General features: G+C 40.5%; 1 protein-coding gene and 1 long non-coding RNA gene across 4 annotated transcripts in view; one reads left to right on the forward strand and one right to left on the reverse strand.

The window, feature by feature from the left end:
• Nucleotides 1–79, reverse strand: part of LOC128335027 (uncharacterized) — a 173,695-nt gene extending 173,616 nt beyond the window's left edge. The window contains exon 1 of the long non-coding RNA XR_008311486.1: nt 4–79. This is a non-coding gene — a long non-coding RNA (uncharacterized LOC128335027). The remainder of the gene's footprint in view (nt 1–3) is intronic.
• Nucleotides 80–119: 40 nt separating this feature from the next.
• PRMT3 (protein arginine methyltransferase 3) overlaps nt 120–13,517 on the forward strand; it is a 126,703-nt gene continuing 113,305 nt past the window's right edge. For all 3 annotated transcript variants that reach the window (XM_053272709.1, XM_053272725.1, XM_053272717.1), the window contains exons 1-7: nt 120–268; nt 360–492; nt 1,988–2,070; nt 3,271–3,320; nt 6,736–6,838; nt 8,918–9,071; nt 11,874–12,015. In XM_053272709.1, the coding sequence (XP_053128684.1) occupies nt 238–268; nt 360–492; nt 1,988–2,070; nt 3,271–3,320; nt 6,736–6,838; nt 8,918–9,071; nt 11,874–12,015 (696 nt within the window). In that variant the 5' untranslated portion in view covers nt 120–237. The remainder of the gene's footprint in view (nt 269–359; nt 493–1,987; nt 2,071–3,270; nt 3,321–6,735; nt 6,839–8,917; nt 9,072–11,873; nt 12,016–13,517) is intronic.

Genomic DNA, 13,517 nt, shown 5'->3' on the forward strand with positions numbered 1-13,517 from the left:
TACCGTACACATCACGTCAGTCTCCTCACCGCCCTCTTGCTTACATTCTGCTCTCTCATTGGTCGGAGATCAGAATTGCGCGTTTTCATTGGGCAGCGTCCGAAGAACTAACCCGGAAGTAGCGCCCCGGGTGCTCGGAATGAGCATGCGCAAGCGCCTACACGCTCACGCTGTCCTGGCGAAGAGGTGTGCGCGTGGTGACCCCGGCTGCTTTGCTCCTCGTGGGTCGTCGTCCTTATGAGTTCTTCCCGGGCAGTTTCGGTGGCTGGTAGGCTCTTCCCCCTTCCTCGGGATCTGATGGGCTCAGGCTCCGCCAGCTGTGCTCATTGCGTCTTCTCTCTCTCTCTCGCTCCTTGTAGGCGAGGCGGGGGATGCTGAGGACCCCGAGCTCTGCTTGTCGGACAGCGGCAGCGAGGCTGGCTGGGAAGAGGACGACGATGGAGATGACTCGAGGGGCCCTGGGCGGCAAGCTCGGTGCCTCTTCTGCGACAGGTCCGGGCCAGTGAGGCTTGATGGGAGGAGAATCAATAGAAGTCGTGCTTGCTCGCCAGAGGGAAGGCTGTTCTCTGCCGGGCGAGCTCTTGAGCTTTGCTTTTGGCCCCGGAGTGGCCGCTGACTTTCTGAGGTCCCGCTAAGGCACACACGCAGGCACTCTTTCTCTTTCTGCTCTTCCAAACACTTAGTGCCCTCAAAGCCGCTTAAGCACTTACAGCAATAGCACTTACATTTATATACCGCTCTATAGCCGGAGCTCTCTAAGCAGTTTACAATGATTTTAGCATATTGCCCCCAACATTCTGGGTACTCATTTTACCGACCTTGGAAGGATGGAAGGCTGAGTCAACCTTGAGCCCCTGGTCAGGATCGAACTTGTAACCTTCTGGTTACAGGGCGGCAGTTTTACCACTGCGCCACCAGGTTTGCTTAAGGCAAGCATAATGCAAGCAGCACAGCAAAAAGAGACCAAAGCAGTCTTTACAAGCCCTCTCGTATATAAAACGCTAGCCCTCTTCTTCAGATATTATGTTGTATGTGTGTGCAGCTCCCCCTACACGTTTTTGTACTAATAACATAACACTTTGTTCATTTTACAAGTGACTGTGAATACAGGTCTCTCAAGTGCATGATACAGATAGGAACTGCACTGCTGTACCTGTGTTCAATATAATGTGTGGATAATTGTACCTGTGCATATATGCCTGTACATACATAGTATTTGAACAGGGTTATTTCAAATGCATTTTTAGTTCCCAGTATCTAATATATATATTCTCTGTGTGGTCTTTGAATGTAATAAAGAGTCACTGTCTTAAAAGATCTCAAAGACCTGGCAGCAGTTGTTTTTTAAAAAAAACTCACGTTGGGCTGAAGTGCTGCTGCTGTACAAATCAAGGATGAGTTCCTGAGTACAAAAGAACAAATGAATGCCAATTTCTACATTTTTTTCTGGCTTGTTTGCCCCAGTGTATCCATTTGGTATAATATAGCAGGCCATTTCACCCCTTATATAGAGGCAAACCCAGAATTGCCATAGAATGTATGCTCTCTGGGATCTGCAGCTCACCAATGTAATGTGTAATGTTCTCCTGCTGCTATGGCAGTTCTTATACATTGACCAAGTTGTGTATTTTGCTCTCTCTTGTGCTAATTCTGTGTGTACTGTGTGTGCTTGTTGTAAACTGCCCAGAGGTGTAGGTTTTGGGTGGTATAAAAATATGTTGAATGAATGAATGAATGAATGTGTAAGGATGCTGTAGCAGATTGTTGTATTGAACAGATGATTGGACTAGAAAATCTCCAAGGATCCTCCCAGCTAGTGTGAACAAGTTGGAAGACCCTCAGACATAGATTTTTGACAGGCATGGGTCTGCAGTAGGAAGAGGGAGAACAAAAAATCCCCACCACTGCTGTGTGTGCAAGAAGTGACCTGCTTGTGCTCCTTCTTAGTCTGGATTCTGTTAACGTTCTCATATTATTTTCCCCCAAGGCTTTTCAGTTCAGCTGAAGAATCATTTTGCCACTGTACATCAGACCATGGATTCAATATTGGGATGGTGGCTCACAAACACAGTAAATATATTTTATTCATTTCATATTGATCTCTTGTTACTTTGGTACAGCTTTAATTTTCAAAGTTGAGATTGAGGCAGTGATGAAAGGCCTTTTCCCTTAATAAAACCCAGCAGATTTTTTTTCTTGTTATGGGGGCTACTCTAGGAACAACTTGTCCTTCTGGATTAACTTGTGCAGAGAATGTGTGATAACTATCTATTTTCTTCTTGTATATGATTGAAATCTTTCTATTCATTAAGTGACTAAAGGGAAAGCAAAGAACTTTCATTATGGGAAGATCTATATCTACATAAGAATAAGAAGGTATATTGCAATTAGGATACGTAGTGTTACTGTAAAATGCAAGACATGGAAACATACAAAGAGGTGGAAAGAACCCAGTTAACAAATGTTAAAATAATTAATCTGAATGGCAGGCAAGTTGAATGATAGCTGTTAAATTTTCTAGTGACAACAAAAACTCCTTGTACTGTTAGTGTCAAGCCTTTACAATCCTTAAAATTAGCAAATCTGCTCTGATATATAAAGTGTGCACAGGTCTGCCGCCTAAGTTGAAAATGTATGAAGCATGCCTTGTAGCTTGAGAAGTTTTGTGTGCACATTGAGTCTGTGAGAAATTGCTGAATCAAGATAACAAGAAAAGTATGCAAGATTATGGCAAACAGTGTGTGTAAACTGCCCAGGTTCTTCATTGGTATAGTGGATATTTGCCTGCTTTCACAACACAGAATGTTATAGTCTTAAAAATCAGTCAGTTACAGCAGCAGTGTACTTATTGATGCCCTGAGTAGCTATATAACTTAACATAATATCATGATATCTTCTCAAAAATGATTAATTGGTGAACACCACATGTGCTGAGACACTGCGCTAGCTATTTCCCAATGAAAAGACTGACAAACTAGTTCAGGGTGGATTATACTGAAGAGTGTCCTGAAACTTGAAGAGTATAGAATACGTTTTATGATGGGGTTATTTGTCATTCTATCTTGCTTCCTTCTTCTGCTTGGGGATGAGATAAAAGTATTTTAAAAGTCTGGTCCTTTGTAGAATTCTGTCCTTGGGTACGTCTAATGGCATAAGATTGGGTTCCAAGTGATTTTAAAAGAAATTTAGTTGTATTGATGTATTGAAAACTAGAAAGCCTTCTGAATACTGACTAAAATGCTCATAAAGGTGTTTTTTCTTCTCTTTCAGGACTTGATTTCTATGGCTACATCCAGCTAGTAAACTTTGTTCGTCTAGAAGTAAGTTGCTTAGTGTCCTGTGCAAAGAACAAATCTAAATTATGTATGCCTCATCACAGCCACATTCATGAAAATTTGTTTAAGATGTAGCTATAGATTTCTAGGGAAAACTTCAATTAAAAAAAATCACACTTGCAATTTATTTGTGTGACTCTGACTTGTGAATTCCATATTTCATTAAATGTGAATATGCGAAATGCGTTAAGCTAGGATTCAGGCTATTTAGTTGCAAGTACTTATTAATGGAGTCTAGTTTAATAGCCTACCAGTTGAGACTTTCACCCTCCAAAGAAATCAAGGTGAATAGTGCCCCATTTAAGAAGGAAAATAATAATATTCAGTGCTCTGCAACTCCATGTTCCAGGTGCAGATCAGCCTTGATGGGGTCAAGTGCCCAGTGGTGTTTGTTCATTCCCTTGTAATATTACCTAAATTGCCATTTTTATAAATATGGATATCGGGTTATCAACAATTCCTATAGCAGTACGAAGTACTTATACACACTTATAGTGCTAAGGGTCAAAGAGCCCACACAATGCTGTTGTGATATTGTAATACTCCTTGTCTATAGATGCTTAGACCAGAACCTGTTCTTTTCACACCGTGCAGGATAGGAGCATAGAGGCTGAACACACAATTATTTTTCTATATTTTTAACAGAACAAGGGTTCACTGTTCTCAGTGGTCCACGATCTGCACAGCAATAGATGTGGGTGGAAGAAGCACTGTGTGCTTGCCAAAAGCTTTCAATGTCTCTCCAACAAGGGTTTCTTGTGCTGGCGAGTGGGTATGGAGGGGAAGCGGGAGTAATGTTCACATTTCTCCCCTTGCTGCAAAAGATCTTACCATCTGCATAAATATGTCCCTGAGGACATATGAGGCTCAGCCTTCAAGGACATATTAATGCAATGTGTAAATCATTCCCTCTCCACACCCACTTGCCTACTTGACAAGCTTTCAATGCAGGGACACTGAAGGCTTTTTGTGAGTGCTCAGCCCTTCTTTCTTTTTGTGCAGAAAGTGGGGCAATATCTCTATAAATGGGTTGGGGGTAAATAGTACCCCAAAGATTAAGCAGCCTTAGAGCCTTTCTTGTGAACTGACAGAACCAGTTATTGAACTAATTGTACATTTCATGACCAGTTAGGCATTGGGGTATTCCCAAGCCCAGATGATCATAACTCAGCAGGAGGTCAATTTTCTGGCACCTTGCAATGAAGGCCATCAAGTGACTCTTCTAACTTATTTACATAAAGATTATCTTTGAACAAAGTGTATGGAAGGCTCAATTTAAACAATAAAGGGCTCCAGAACGCTATTCAGATCACCCTGGAATGCTTTGGGAGGAGATTTCCCAGGGAACAGAAACCTATTACCCCAGAGAACTGGAAACTTATATTTCCAGCAAGTAAACACAGGTGAGGTGGCTGCATTTTGCAATCCTGCTTTCACTTACATTTGTCCTTTGACAAGCATGGCAGAACACTGAACACAAAGTGTTATGGTTTTTTCCTTCCAAGTGGGTATGATCCATTCCAGTTTCCTCGAAGGGTTAAGGCCAGATACCTGGTGAAATTTAGAAAAGCAGCCATCATTAGTGCTACCCTGTGAAATGTAGTGCAGGCAGCTAACCATCCCTGCTTATTCTCTGTTTCCTGACTTTAAAGCCAGAGCAGGACCTACAAGAAAGGTGGTAAGACGAAAGAGTTGAAGCTGGGGACTTGAGCTTTGCCAGTTGGAGCAGTCAGCCCTAAAGTAGTGTACTGTCAGTACTAGATTAATATGTTAGAAGGGCATATTTGATGGTACAACAACTACCTAAGAATATTAATCCCTCATTGATGGCACATGGGCAGCCTGTATCGCCACAAGGATCCTACCTTGTTCTGTGGCCTGCTGGTGTTTTATCTGTTAATGCTTGTAGATTGACTCAGTTGTTGATAGGGATTAGCTTGTAACAACTTAATCCTATACATGTTTCTGCTGAAATAGTCCTACAGAACTCAGTGCTCACTCCTAAGAAAGTGTGCATTGGATTGCTGAAGGCCACTAATAATGCTTTACCAGTATTTGCCAATGGCTTTGGGATATGAATGACTTTCCCTAGATGGTAAGAGGGCAACTTCTTGGGGGAAACCAAATGGTGGAACAGTGCAGGCAGGATTCTTTTCTGCGTTTTGGGTTGCTGTGGCTCAGCAGTGGTGGACAAAATGTAGTGGCTTGCATATTGCACTGGGGTATGTCAGCCCAGTTACTGACATACCACTGTGTGCTTTGCAAATTGAGTAAATGCAAACTGCACAAATGATGAAACACAAGGGTAAGCCAACTGGAAATAATGGGCTTATTCTTGTGTAACAACTTTTACACATTTTTTGCATTTGCTCAATTTGCACAGTCACGCAGCTTGAATGCACACAATGTTACTGAGAGGAGAGCTGGTCTTGTGGTAGCAAGCATGAGTTATCCCCTTAGCTAAGCAGGGTCTGCCCTGGTTGCATCTGAATGGGAGACTTGATGTGTGAGCACTGTAAGATATTCCCCTCAGGGGATGGAGCCGCTCTGGGAAGAGCAAAAGGTTCCAAGTTCCCTCTCTGGCTTCTCCAAGATAGGGCTGAGAGAGATTCCTGCCTGCAACCTTGGAGAAGCCGCTGCCAGTCTGTGAAGACAATACTGAGCTAGATAGACCAATGGTCTGGCTCAGTATATGGCAGCTTTCTATGTTCCTATGTACTGGACTGATGTGCCCTTGTGTAATGTGTCAGCCAGTATCACAAGAACTGGGGAGTAGAAAGAAGCTGGGTGAAAGACTGACTGGAAAATTGGATGTAATAAGATGTATAGTTAGAGACATAAAACCTTTAGTCAGAAGTAGATGGTATGTGGAACAAATGTACAGTTTGGTTTTCTTGGGAGCAAGTTATAACAGGCTTTGTTCAAAATTCCGGTTCTTGTGACTTCTGCATATAGTTTAGCTTATTCTTGCCTGTCACCTGGTATAACTTGTGAAGTGCTGGATATTAATCTTTCCAACATTGCAGTGTAAAAAATAATAGGTTGTATCCTAAATAGTGTGAGTTTAACAGTATTCATGCAGGCACAGTGGGGGGGAACGGTCAGTGTGTCAGTTTTCAGAATTTGTAAACTTGCTGTACCTTTGACAGTTTTTATCGGTTCACATTGAAATTAAGCATATTTATAGACTGTTTCCAGAAGATCATGCATGTGAAGTTTCAAGATATTAGCCTACAGATGCCTTAACCTTACCTTAACTCCCATGCCCTTTTAATTCTCCATCAAGAGCGTCTCTAAGTTTGTTTTAACAGCTGAAGAGGTTATTCTAGATAGGTTAAGTCAGAACTTTTAAAAATATAGTATAAATTTGAGAAATGTATGTATTCCATTTTCTTTCCAGAAACCATCTGCAGAGTATTTTAGTTCTATCAGTGCCCCATTTCCTTGGGAGGAAGATAAATATTTGAAGCCTGCTCTGGAAGATGACCTTTTACTCCAGTTTGGTAGGATTTCCTTCAACTTAAATTTTGAACATAATATTTTTATAACTGTGGTTTAAAGGGCTGTCCTATCCCAGGTAGAAATAAATGCTTGCTTCTTTGTTAAATGGACATCAAAGGCGTAAAATGTCTAGATTAAGTTTCTGCTTCATAACAATATTTTATAAATGTTGGATTGTAGCCTAAGATTTCCTTCCTCCAAAAGAAGCTTCTTGCTCTAGAGCAAGGATTCTCCCTTCAGGAGGAAGGATGTCGATGAACCTGTCTGTCTGCCTTTTCCTGAGCCACTTTTCTGTCATGAGTGGAAGATGTGCCACTGGACAGCTGAGAAAGAAGGAAAGATGTTTAAGGAAAGTGCAGACTTTCATTTTAGGGAGATGTTCCTTAATTTACACAATTTATAGGGAAATACCTCTGCTTTTGGGGATCTGTTGGGATCTTTGTTACCTCAGCAGCCATTACACTACTCCCTACTGCTGCCACGTAACCAGCATATCGTGAAAATATAATGAAAAGTGATTGACAGAGCTTAACAAACTCTGAAGCAGAGAATCAAGAGTAAAATGTGATCAGCAGCCAGTACTTGCCCATTTGCTTAGTTGCAGGCTACCATCATGGCAACATTCCCATGGTTTATAGGGTGTTTTGCATGTTAGGCAAATGAGTACTCTTTCATTCCCTTTAACTTCAGAAAGATTAAGCAGTGTGAATTGAATGTCAGTAATTTCTAATTTCACATACCATTTAACCTTGACACTCCATGTATATTGGACTGCACTAGCTTGTGTCAACAGCTGACTTTAAATAGATCTCAGCAAGAGAGCTGTTCTGTATGTATAAAACGCTGACGCAGAATCAGGTTGTGTACGAATTATTTAGCAACAGGTTCCCCATGAATAAGCAAGAGGTGGCCCTCTTCTGTCCGCACAGGGCTGCTCAACCCAGCTATCTGAGGCTCCACAATAACAATAGCACTTAGTGCTATTGATATCACCACACAGTGTGATATCATTATATTTGGGGGATTCTGATGTAGAGATGTTCAGTCATAATGCCTTCCTAAACTACCTCACAGGTTGCAAAGGTAACGTTGGGTAATCCTGTTACTGATGTACTAGCTGGGTCGGGTCCATTTTCTTCCCCGCCTGCTGCTGTTAGGAAGATAGTATATCCATCACTCCAAATCAGGGGAAGGCAGATTAGAGCAACAATTTGGTAGACAAATCATATTAGTATTGCCTCAAGAATTGTTCGAGGTCGTTGGAGGGCGAGGAGGGCTTACCTTTTAATGAAGATCCAGCTTCTCTGAAGAAATCTGCTGTATTCTGGGCAGCCCCAGCAGTGGTGTTTTAAACTGCAGCCTTTCCATCCCTGCTCTCACCTTATAGTACACCATGAAAGGGAGCAATGTCATAATGTGTACTTTTCCTTGTGCAGGATTGGGGTTGTGGGGGTGGGAATGGCCACACCCTGTAACTATAGGGCCCAGCCATTTTCCCCTCCAGTAATGCATCAGGAAAAGGATATAGGAAGAAGGTTGCTTCCTTTCCTGGTGCATTATAGGGTAAGGCCATGGAAGGAAAGGTGGCAATATTGAAATGCTGTAGCTGCAGCTGCTCAGAAGGCACAGATTTCTTCAGAGAAGCAGCATATTCATCAAAAGCTAAAATTGCTTACCATCCCAACGCATGAAGCTGATAACGATTATAGTCTCTATGACTTCCAGACCTTCCCCTGCATCGTGTGGATGGTACAAGAATGGCCTGGATTGTGATCAGGCCATGCCTTGTTTCACTTTATTGCTAGTTTTCTCACCTCTTTTTCAAAGTGTAAGAACATAAAGCAGATGTCCAGAAGGACGCAATGTAGTTCTTCCTGAGTGGAAAATCAGTAGTGATTGTGATGTAGCATTTGGTAAAAGCTGATGCTTTTGACCAGAACCTGGTGCAAATTGAGAAGGGCTGGGAGTGGCATCTGTTTATGACATTGCCTGTAAATCATGCAACAGTTGCCTGAAGACTCCATAAATCCTTATACAGTACTTTGATACTATGTGATGAATTCTGTTGGTTCTTTTTTCAGATATAGAAGACCTTCTTTACTCCACCGATTCCTCTTGTCCCAATGGCCTAACAGAGGCTTCATCTCTCTTTCAACAATTGAAACGTGCAGAGCACAGAGCAGAGTTGGCAGAAGATGCACTGGCTAGAGCCCAAGAAGATCTTCAGAAAATGAGGTGTGTATCGAGTAGAGGTTTTCTTAGCATCAGAAACTTAGTTGGCAAAGATCTTGGATGTATTAGATTAAAATAAATTTATGTGACATCATAACAACATAAGAACAGCCCTGCTGGATCAGGCCCAAGGCCCATCTAGTCCAGCATCCCATTTTGCACAGTGGCCCACCAGGCCGCTGGAAGCCACAGGCAGGAGTTGAGGGCATGCCTTCTCTCTTGCTGTTACTCCCCTGCAACTGGTACCCAGAGGCACCCTGCCCCCATTAGAGGCCTCTAGAAACTGAAGAAGATTACAGTTCCGGTGACTGGAGAGTGGGGAGGTAATAGGCTTCTTTTGAGGTACTGACACACAGTTGTTGGGCATAAGGTTTCTTCTTGTATCATTTTTGTTAGTGGAGCCATTTTTCAAAACAATATTTCATACTAGCTCTGCAGAATTCTTCTAGCAATTAAATCTCTTTTGTACAACTGAGAACTTTGAGAAAAAAATATTAAAAGAGAATGACAGCACAAATAGTTTTCATCCACATACGAATGATGCATATTCATATACTGCTTTTGAACAAAAGTTCCCAAAGCAGTTTACATAGATATAAATGAATAAAATGGCTCCCTGTCCCCAAAGTGCTCACAATTTAAAAAAGGAACACAAGATAGACACCAGCAACAGCCACTGGAGGGATGATATGCTGGGGATGGATAGGGCCAGTTGATTTCCATCTGCTATATAAAGACAATCATCACTTTAAAAAGGTGCCTTTTTGTTCAGTTAGCATCGTACCAAGTACTAAGTAGCTGTACTAAGTTTGATCAGCCAAATAAAATAGGCAAAGACAAGTAGATTGACTGGGCTGTAAGTCCAAACTTGAATCAGTTAACTAAAAAAATAAATTCATGCTTTCTGTTCATATGGAACTACAAGTGCTAGGCCTAGTTTACGCAAATGGTTTGTTCTTCCTTTCTGTGGTGGAGTAGTTGACATGGGGCTTCACTCAGCCATTCACTTTAAATAGTATGTGAGGTTAGTTCTTTGCAGATACTACAGTGTGCAATAATCTCTCCCCTATTTTGAGAGGCAAGAATATAAAAATGCGACTTTGCACACACAGCCATATTCTGATAACCTTTTGTAGAATCTTACCTGAGGTGAGGTGAGATAGAAAGTAAAGGTATATGCCTACTCCTTCCCCAAGAAGAGAATTGGCAAGCTATTGTTTATAGGAACTGGGCTACTGAATTCATTGGTATTATTTAGCAAGTTTTCTAGCTTCCATGGTTCTAGAGAACAGCTTCAGCATGTCTGGTTACTTAGAACTGCTTTAGTTAAAATTACGTATTTACCTGAATACAAGACTCTCAGTTTAAGATGAGTTCCTTTAAAAATACAGGTTATAGCTATATTTACTCGAAGACTCAGAATTTAAGACTCCCCCCTGTTTTCTAACATCAAATTAATCTTGGATTCGGGTAAATGCAGTATATCTTCTGTTCCACAATGGATGGTTGCTTTACATGCTGTGTTTTAGCTGCCTAGCTTTGTTCCCTCATATTATTGCAACTATCCCACCATTCAACCTCTAAACATAAAACATAAAGGGAGAATAACTTACACAAAGTAATTGTTTTCAAATTTTCTTAGTTTGGCTATTTCTGGGAATCATGAATTTCATTTACACTGAATACATGCATCCCTGAAGCCTCAGCTTAGTCCAAAATAATTGCTCAGTCCAAAATAATGATCTGTTGTTGAATTGTGCTTTTATTCTATTTGCAACAGGACTAGGACATTATGCTGCTGTTTTAAAGTATCTAAGAGTGGATCTTCTAAAGCCATTCTGCTTTTCACTACATCCCAGAGTTTAGCATTGTCACTTTTAAGACAGGCTACTGATTTTATGGACATTTCTTTGCTAAAGTTAGTTGCTTCTCCTTGGAAGTCTACTGTTTTCCAATTATTTTTTAGTTAGTTTAATTAGATAACTAATACATGATAGGTTGTATCCAAACACTAGTGTACATGGAAATACATTCGTGAAAGTAAACTTCACCCCCGCATTCAGCCCCTGAAAATCCGCTCTTGGAGGCTGGGGGACTTTGAGCAGGATGAGATGTGGTACAGAGCTGGTAAGTGAAAGGGGAATTGGTGAAAATCACACCTCCTCCTTGTGCTACAGAAGGTCTTCCATTCACACAAATCCAGGTTAGGATACAACTTAATATGTAATCAGTAAGAGAACCAGACAATGGTTTTCTGAAAATCTAAGTCTGTTATATCACATGGATGATTTGGAGTCTGTATTCCTGGTTTCCATGCTGTTTGCATTTTGTATAAGAGCATCTATAAAATTGTTTTTCTAATGTATATTCTCTGTTTAATGGTAGTGATTTTTAAGGTTAAAGAATAGCTTGGGATGGAGGTGTAGAAGAGAACTGTCACTTCTAATGTAAGCATTCAGATTGAGTGGGAAGGCCTTTATCTTGAAAGAAGCTCATGAAAGCTGCAGGCCAGGATCCCTGCAATCTGAATATTGCAGTACTTCAGAGTCCAAAATGTGGAAAAATACTGATGCTGAGATGCACAGAGAATACCAAACTTTTACGCAGCAGCTTTCTCTGCAGCAGCCAGCAGAGGGAGCTTCAGAACATTAAGGTACTCTGTGAAACCTGCATTGGAGTGAGTGAGTCAGTGAGTGAGTGTGTGTGTGAGAGAGAGAGAGAGAGGGGGGGGGGTGGGTTTGGGTTTTTTTTTTTTTAAGTGGTCCTGTTAATGTTTCTCAAGGGTATGTTTCAAACTGATTACAGACAATTTGCCCAGGAATTTGTGATGAACACTGAAGTCGGAAGCAGACCATCAGGCAGCGCCATTGCAGACCTACAAGAGAATGAGGAGGAGGTTTACTTCAGCTCTTATGGGCATTATGGGATCCATGAAGAGATGATAAAGGTTAGGAAATGAGCACAAACATATCTTACTTGCTGTAAACATGCTGCAGCATAGCTGCATTTTTAACCCTGTCTGTACTTGGTGGTGTTTCTTCTAGTGAAAGCTATGATGCAAAACACAAGAAAAACAAGTACTGAATACAGTCTGGCCTCCCCTTCCACTGCAGCTCCTAACACTGAAAAATCATCCCTAAATGTTGGAGGATCCTCTAGATTCAGTGCAGCTCAAGGGTATCCATCTGGAAATGGATACCCTTGCCAACTCTCAGATTGTTCTTATATTTGTGCATATAAGGCATTTTGAATATAATTATTTTCTGCTTTCCTTCTGGTGTCCATGGTGGACAGGTTTAAAATCGGAATTTCATAGATCCTGATCTATGAAAGTAGATGATTGAATTTAGTAGGCTAAAGCCATTTCTGTCTTTCAAAAAGATAATTTGCGTAAGAAATCTACTGTTCCTCTTGGCAGAAATGCTTTTGTGCCATAAATAAGGTCCAGGTGAACATCATAGGTAGCATTCTGTACTCCAGAACAAGGAGTCTTATTCTGAAATAAGTTATCTTGTTCCAGAGTAAGTGAAACTGTGGATGCCGCCCTATGTGTTTAAAAAGAAAAGTCAGCAGAGATGCTTTCAAGTGAACTAAACACTGGATTCCGCTAAGATTTTTTCTCCTTGGTGTGAATATTACACAGTAGTTCTACTGTAATTATTTTAAATTTAGATATTATCCTGCCCTAACTGTGAATCTGCAAGCAGGAATCTTTTTACGTTAATAGGGTACAGGGCCTAGTTCTTTTGCTTCAATAAAAGTAATAATGAAAGGGGAAAGGATACCTTAAAGTTGTTACTTTATACTATTTGATATGATTCTTTAGAGAAGTTAAGAAAATGCCCAAAGCAAGTGGGCCTAGGGTTGATAAATGCAAGGAAGGAAAGAGAGTGGAAAGCAAAACAAAAGCAAAATGGTTTGAACATAATATTCCTGAAGTCGTGAGAGTTAGATTTCTGAATCTGAGTAGTGTTTGTACAATTTTAAAGTCTTGTTGCTGACAGTGGTTATCCTAATACAGCATAGCAAAAATATTCCACAAATATCCTTGATTTATCTACTTGATTGGAGGTGGTTCACCTCCCAGTATCTTCACAATTAACTGTTTCAGTTAGCTTTGGTATCAAGTAAAATGGCTAAATTAGCATTTTGTCTCTTGATGTATGTTTGTTTATTATTTATTTGATTTCTTTACTGCCCTTCCAAAAGTGGCTCAATTTCTCGTAGCTATAAAAATTATGTGATCTTTTTTCTCAGATAAATCATTACTTTACAAAATATAGTGTAAATATACCATCTAAAAATAAAACATTCATCTATCTTTGAATATTGAAGAATATGCATTAAATCAGAAGAAGAATGTGCTTTTACTGGAAAACAATACTTAATTTGGTTTTTTGACTAGTGATTTAAAATGTGATTAAAACCATAATTTTAATAGATTTTATT

This window comes from Hemicordylus capensis, chromosome 1 (genome assembly GCF_027244095.1).
Source record: "Hemicordylus capensis ecotype Gifberg chromosome 1, rHemCap1.1.pri, whole genome shotgun sequence".
In the NCBI taxonomy this organism is placed as follows: Eukaryota; Metazoa; Chordata; class Lepidosauria; order Squamata; family Cordylidae; genus Hemicordylus; species Hemicordylus capensis.